The sequence below is a fragment of the Morone saxatilis genome, unplaced genomic scaffold, assembly GCF_004916995.1.
Source record: "Morone saxatilis isolate NCDOM2014 unplaced genomic scaffold, NCSU_SB_2.0 Contig5, whole genome shotgun sequence".
NCBI lineage: Eukaryota > Metazoa > Chordata > Actinopteri > Moronidae > Morone > Morone saxatilis.
The window spans coordinates 9,009,105-9,016,100 of record NW_023340095.1 but is presented as its reverse complement, the minus strand read 5'-3'; the positions used below and the strand labels follow the sequence as shown (position 1 = coordinate 9,016,100).

General features: G+C 41.1%; 1 protein-coding gene across 1 annotated transcript; it reads left to right on the top strand.

Moving 5' to 3' along the window:
* The first annotated feature begins 62 nt into the window (after positions 1-62).
* On the top strand, positions 63-3,338 carry LOC118339321 (TSC22 domain family protein 1-like). Its single transcript, XM_035676902.1, has 3 exons — positions 63-1,209; positions 1,556-1,607; positions 3,060-3,338. Exons 1-3 carry the CDS (start codon positions 1,079-1,081, stop codon positions 3,336-3,338), a joined length of 462 nt encoding a protein of 153 aa, XP_035532795.1. The 5' UTR covers positions 63-1,078.
* The last annotated feature ends 3,658 nt before the right edge of the window (positions 3,339-6,996 follow it).

Genomic DNA, 6,996 nt, shown 5'->3' with positions numbered 1-6,996 from the left:
AGCCACACGGGGGCAACATGTGAATAGACATGATTTCACTTCACATCCACAGCATGTTTTAAGATTGGTGGATATCATAGATAGTAGGGATCATGTGCCTTTTTGTATTCTACCTTATTACTCCCAAAAAGAAAGAGCTGTGTTATAGAAAACATATCAAACAACCCTAAAATTCAGGAAAATGCTGCAAAGAAAAAGGCTTAAAATGACCTGGAATTACATCCTGGAAAACCTGGAAGTTTAGAGACACTTGGAAATTGATTAAAATAACCAAATAACCTGGAAATAATCTACGTTGTCCTGGAAAATTGTGTGTGTGTGTGTACAGTTAGAGGAAAACTAGTTGAATTAGGAAACAGGAGTGTCTTTAAACCGGTGTTTCCCAACCTTTTATCTGACTGTCCTGTATCGTCACGGATAAAGTGAACGTTAAAAAGCTCAGAAATGATATTCATTGTTACTCCGTGAGAAGAACTGAACCACATGTGATCCAGTGTGAGAGACTGGGGGATGAAAAGCACTTCTTTTTACGGAGGTGAAGGTGAAAACGGGGTAAATCTTCTCCCTGTTTGCAGCACATTTAAACCTGGGGGGCAGATGAGTGAGTTCTTGCCCTTCCTCTGCCTCTGTTTTCAGCTCTTTTCTTCCTTCCCATCCGGTTTTCCCCGGTTTCATCCACCTCCCCTCCCTCCCTCTCTCCCTCTCTCCCTCCCTCTCTCTGTTGTTGCTGGTATATTTTATGCAAACACGTGTCAGCTGATCCGCAGGTGGGGGCGTTACCGGCAACGTCACCCAGACAGCCTCCCTCTCGACCAATCAGCGGCCTCCCTCTCGGGTCGACGCTGCATAAATTATGCGGGTCTTCTCTCCCTGGAGCTGCAGCGGTTGTTTTTTATATATATATCTATCTATCTGTCGAGGAGAGAGAGGAGGACTGGTGTGTGTAGCAGCGACATGAGCTGACCTTGGATGTATTGTGTTCGGTTGTTCGGTGCAGGACTCTTTACCGGAGGCAGGATCGCAGTGTGGATGAGGCTGAGCGGACTGTGAAAATACCCCCAAACACTTTAAACCAAACATGGCCAGCGTGAATTCGTCGTGCTACACCGTGGCTATGGATCTGGGAGTGTGCCAGCTGAGGAATCTCTCCATATCGTTTCTGTCGTCGTTACTGAGCGCGGAGAGCTCGCACGTCCAGATCGATAATAGGTGAATAGATAGAGATGGAGATGTATGTGGTGGTATTGATTGTGCTCACCTGCAGCCGTGTCACCTGCAGCGGTGTGATGGGAGAGGATGGAGGCCGTTAACGCGGTTGTGTGTAGGAAAGATGAAGAGGAGGAAGAGGAGGGATTGTTGATTTTTATAGACTTTTCCAGAGGTTTCCTGGTTTTAAAAAAAAAAAAAGACCCACAAAAGAGGGAGACTGCGGCTGTGCAGGGGATGCGTTTCTGTTTTTCCACCACTGATCTTTGGTTTTTAATTAGTTTTTATTGTGGAGGGAGGTTAAATAACATAAAATGTTCATTTCTGTTTCATTTTCCTTTCATTGCAGTTCGTCGGGAGCCAGCGTTGTGGCCATTGACAACAAGATTGAACAAGCAATGGTGAGTTTTAGTCCATATAATACACTGTAATATATATGTAGGGTTGAATTAGGAGAAATACTCTTTATTCTGCCTTTTTGACTTGTTTGTCTGCGTGGTTTTATCGTTAACTAACTGTAGCTGTGTATTCATTTAAATTCAGTTCACTTTATTGGGATGATATTTCACATGTGTTGCCAAAGCACAGTTATTATAAATGTATATAATACTTATAACAGCAGCATTAAAGAATAAAAGTGACATAAAACAACAACAATGTGAATGCAAATAGTTTAGAAAATAAAATAAATAAATGTATTAGAATAATAAGTGTATATATATATACAGTATATAAGACAAAAGAAAGTAACATTAATTTAGTCGGTATTTTATTGTGTAGGATATTTACTAATAACCGTTATAATGTCTTTACAACGGGGCTCACATCAAACGTTAACGGCAACCAACCGTTGTTTTCACCGATTTAAGCGTTATTTTATTTAAATCAATCAATATATTTGCTGTTGTATGAATCTGAGTTCAGAGGTTTTTACTTTCACAGCTTTTATTTTCAGTTTCAGTCGGTTGGTATCTGTTGTCGCTGTCTCTCTGTTGCTAGGCAAACTGCAAGGCTCGCAGCCTCGTTGTAAATATCTCGGCCTCTGATTGGTCCACGCTTTTTTAAATAAAGTGGGCGGGGTCAATGACGTGGCAACCTGGGACTACGCTCACGTTTCTTCTGGTTATTGTTTATTGTTTATCACCAGATTTTATTCTTCTGTTTCCACTTATTGTCCATTATTTATGTTTAGTTTGTAATATTTTTATTTTTAAATTAAATTTAAAAAAAAATGGTGTTAAATAAAGTGTTAAATGTACGTATATTCAGATTATTAAGGGAAACAAAACTAAATCATTTTAACAATAACTCAAAATAAAGTATAAAAGTGAGGTTGTTGCATGTTAATACATATTTGGCAGTAAGATAAGTCACACATTGACTTTTACATAACACATTGCAGTAGTGAAGATATTGGCAGCAGCTAATCAGTATAATACATAAAACTGTATTCTTATAAATTGCTTTTTCCTGCCGGATTCTGCTTAAAGGACAGTTTATTTATTCTTTAATTAGTATTATTTCTCTGGGTGGATTTAAATAAACTAACTTTTAATCCAGATTTGAATTGCCACATATTTAAAGGGACATCAGAAATCTTTAATATCCACACTGGATTAACTAAATAAAGTGCAGAATCCGAATCACATTATAATACAGAATTCTGTGGAGCCCTAATAAAACTTAAGGAAGATATTTTCACCATTTCATTACGTTTACGTGCTTGGTTTAAGATTTTACTCTGAATATTGAGGTTGACACACAGTTTGGGTCTCAGGACGATGGATTGATTTCTAATATTTAATCTAAACAGAGAAACTTGGTTAATGCTGGATTTGTTGTGTCTGTCTCAGGACCTGGTGAAGAGTCACCTGATGTACGCCGTGCGCGAGGAGGTGGAGGTGCTGAAGGAGCAGATCAAAGAGCTGATCGAGCGCAACACTCAGCTGGAGCAGGAGAACACGCTGCTGAAGACGCTGGCCAGCCCGGAGCAGATGGCCCAGTTCCAGGCCCAGGTTCAGACCGGCTCCCCGCCCGCCCCCCCGACAGCCGCCACACAATGGGCCTTCCCGGCGCGCCACCCTCCGTCCAGCCCACCTCGCACTAGCTTCCCCGGTCTCTTCGGCGTTTAAGCCCCGCTCTGTCGCAGACAGTTTACAGTATCAGTTACAGACAGACAGTTTTTTGTGAGTTCTGCTACAGCAGCAGAGCTACTACTTTTGTTCGGCAGCAGGAGGTTTACGCTGTTAAGAAAAGATTGCACATATTTAGTCTCTCAGAAGGATGCCAGCCGGCGGACGAGTTCGAGCGGTTCGCAAGTGCTTTACAGCAGACTTTGGGGGGAGGAGGTGGGTCGAGGGTCGGGAGGGAGGCGAGGGACGGATGAAGGGAGGGCGAAGGACTGATGTGTTAATGGGCTGGGCTGGGGTTTCCAGAGGAGGATTTATGAATTCAATCAAACATTTGCCAATAACCCTCGGACATATACTAGAATGTCTTACCAAGAAACGAAACAGCTTCATCAGTGGCGGACGATATAATTAACTATAGATAGAAATCACTGTGGCCTTGTGGTCTGGAATTTTAAAGTGATGTCGATTTTACTGACGATGTGGAGCGAGGAAAGAGTAGACGGAGGTTGGAGGATTGTATTGGTTGTTACCTTCTCATCTTTTTTTTTTAAATTTTTATTTTTGCTGAATGATGTAAATGAAGTCGTGTCTCGTTTTTCTCTCATATTTTGGCTTATTGATTCTTCTAAAGTTACAGAGTTGAAAGAGAGAGAAAGAGGGAGAAGAAGCCTTTCTCAGAGTGACAAATGAAGAATGTGAGCAATTATTATACACGAGTCCCCATCTGGAATGGGGGAGGGACGGAGGGTGGGAGGGTATTTTGAACAACACTTGGCAGAACTGATGACGTTACTTCAACCCGTGGGTTGGTGGGTTGGTGGGATGAACAAAAAACAAACACAAACATGGTTTCTTATGGAGATGATGATATTTCAGTATTTCACTTTCCTCATTTTCTTTTGCCCTCGACAAAGCTCATCATTGCTGTTCTCTCGACCCTGCAAGTGGCATGTAATTTAAACCTTTATCCGACAGGGTTGAGACATTTGGGCTAAGCTGCATTTTCTCTTTTTTTAATATATATACATATAAATATATATAAATATATATATTAAAAAAAAAAAGTAAAACAAACCAGTTTGATGGGCAGAAGATGATGTATATTTCTGTATAGTGTAAGTATCATGTAAAATAGTGAGGAGGGGAGGAAGGAGGGAGGAGAAAACGACAACAGATGCTATCTTTGGGGGTCACACAGATCGAAGCAGATGAGCGAGGAAACGTGCTGGTCTCCCACCCCGAGTCTGTGTCGTCTATTTTTAATGCTGTATTTTCAAGACCGTGGATCGAGAGGAGTTTAGGATATTTAACTGACAACACACAGCCGACAATATTGTCCATATCTCCCCCCCCCTCACTGCGACAGTAACTCTTACCGTTAAACAAAACATTCATTTTTCTTTTCTTTCTGGAACTATTTCTGCACCTTCTTATGGTTTTTATTTTACTTTGTTTTGACAGTGATGTACTTCTGGATGAACAATATCTTTAAATCAATCAAAAACAAACAAAAAAAAACACCAAACAACAACAAACTCTGAGATGTTTTTTCTTTTTCATTCTGTGTATCAGTTGTATGCTCATGTTTCTGTGCATGTTTCTGCTAAAAAAAATAAAAGACCGGATGAGATATTGTAACATACTTACCACAATTGCACTTGACAGCTGCACTTCACAACTTTCAATAAACATGCTTAAAGAAGAAAAACCAGCCGCTCCGCCGCCTTCTTCTCGTTCTTCCCTCTTCGTGGTTCGTTGTCTCTTTCTCTGTGTGTGTGTGTGTGTGTGAGATTGTGTACTTCCTGTTCTTTCCGTTGTATAACTTGTTTGCCGCTCTGATATGACGCAGTTTGAATTTCCTCTGCCAATGACATGTTTGTTTAGTTTTTTGCCTTTTTTTGTTGATTTTGTGTTTGTGTAATACAGTTTCCACTAAAATGAACTTGCTAGCTAAAGAAAAAAACTTTGTACTACAGTGAGTGCAGGACAACAAGGGAGCATCTCAAGTCTCTTAACTGCATCCACATTTCCCTCACTTACATCTTTCCCTTGCATGAGGATGCATGGACAGACGTGAGGAAACCATTCGAGGAGAGAGGAGAGAGATATGTGGTTTTAAAAAAATGAGTATAGAAGAACTTCTCTGATGATTAAAGTAAAGTGCAGAGGGGGCACCACCAACACTGACCCAAAAAGACACAGAACAGGAGGCAGAGGAAGTTTTATTGAATAATTACTGTTGTGGTTGGAGATGAGGTTGAGGAGATGGATGGTTGGTATGGCAGAGGGAAGGTGGAGAAGGAGGCAGTGTGGCCAGCAGAGGGAGTGAAGGAGACACAGATGAGGAGGAAGCACAAGAAAACAAATGCAGTACAATGAGCAGTACCCCCCCTTGTGCCTCCCTAAAGTGCAGTGTGTATTACCAGTTTACTTTGTCAACAAATGGAAACATATGTTTCATTGAGTTTCCTCAGATGTGTTAACTAGTCCCTCTGGGTTGTAACAGCGGCTGACTGTCAGCCAGTAGAGGAAGAGTACTCAGATCTTTAACTGAGTAAAAGTTACAATACCACAGTGTAAAAGTACTCAATCTTGACAGTCTTGAGACATAAAATAAGTGTCCCAGCTCTCCAGTTATTCCCAATTTATCCAATGTCTGGACCCCAGTCTGCAGAAATATTCAAACTCACGAGGAGAAAGTCACACATTTATACAACATGCAAACACTTCAGGGTTTTGCCCCAAACTGCTTGAGATTAGCATAAAGTGAGCAGGCCTACAAAGGGGAGACTTGTGGGTAACCACAGAACCCATTTTCATTTGGATATCTTGAGGTCAGAGGTCAAATGATCTCTTTGAAAAGGCCTTGCCAGTTTTTTAACTAAATTCTTTGGAGTGTTATTTGCTCCTCCTGACATGCAGCATTACATGGTCAGTACCAGTGGATGTGTTAGGTCCATCACACAGAAAGCTGCAGGAGCTGATATTCAACTGTGTTTGTGTTCTCTGTAAAAGAAAATATTACACACAGACACACACAGCGCGCACACACACACACACACACAGTGTGGGGAGGGGAGTCGCAGTACTAGCCACGTGCAGAGAACTGGGAGGGAACCTGAAAGTGAAAGTGTTCAGTTGGTTCAGACTCCATTTTGAGTCGACAGAGCAGAAGGAGGAAAACTGAAGGCTGAGGCAGGGTGAGTGTTAATACAACAGAAGTTTTCTTCCTGTGGACTGTAGAGGACAGAAATGTTAGAATGAACTCAACAGTTTGATTATACTGAGAGAGAGAGAGAGAGAGAGAGAGAGAGAGAGTCACTTCCTCTTGTCTCTGTGTTCCATGTGACTGTGTTTCTCTTGATTCTTGTATCCTGAGCTAGGGATGTGAGATACCACTATTTTTCCTATCGATCCAATACCAGGTGATACCAAGGCTAGTATCCCGATACCAATACCGATACTTTTAGATGTCCTACTTGTGTATATGAAAATGATGACTTTTACAATGAAAACTTGTGAATGTGATTATGAATAATGTATTTTATACCTCTGTTTAAGAATTAAACAAGCTGCCAAATATCAGACTTTGTTTTCTCTTTAATCAGAGCAATTAAAGACAGTCTGTGCAAATCAACAAGTCAACTGAAAATATGTG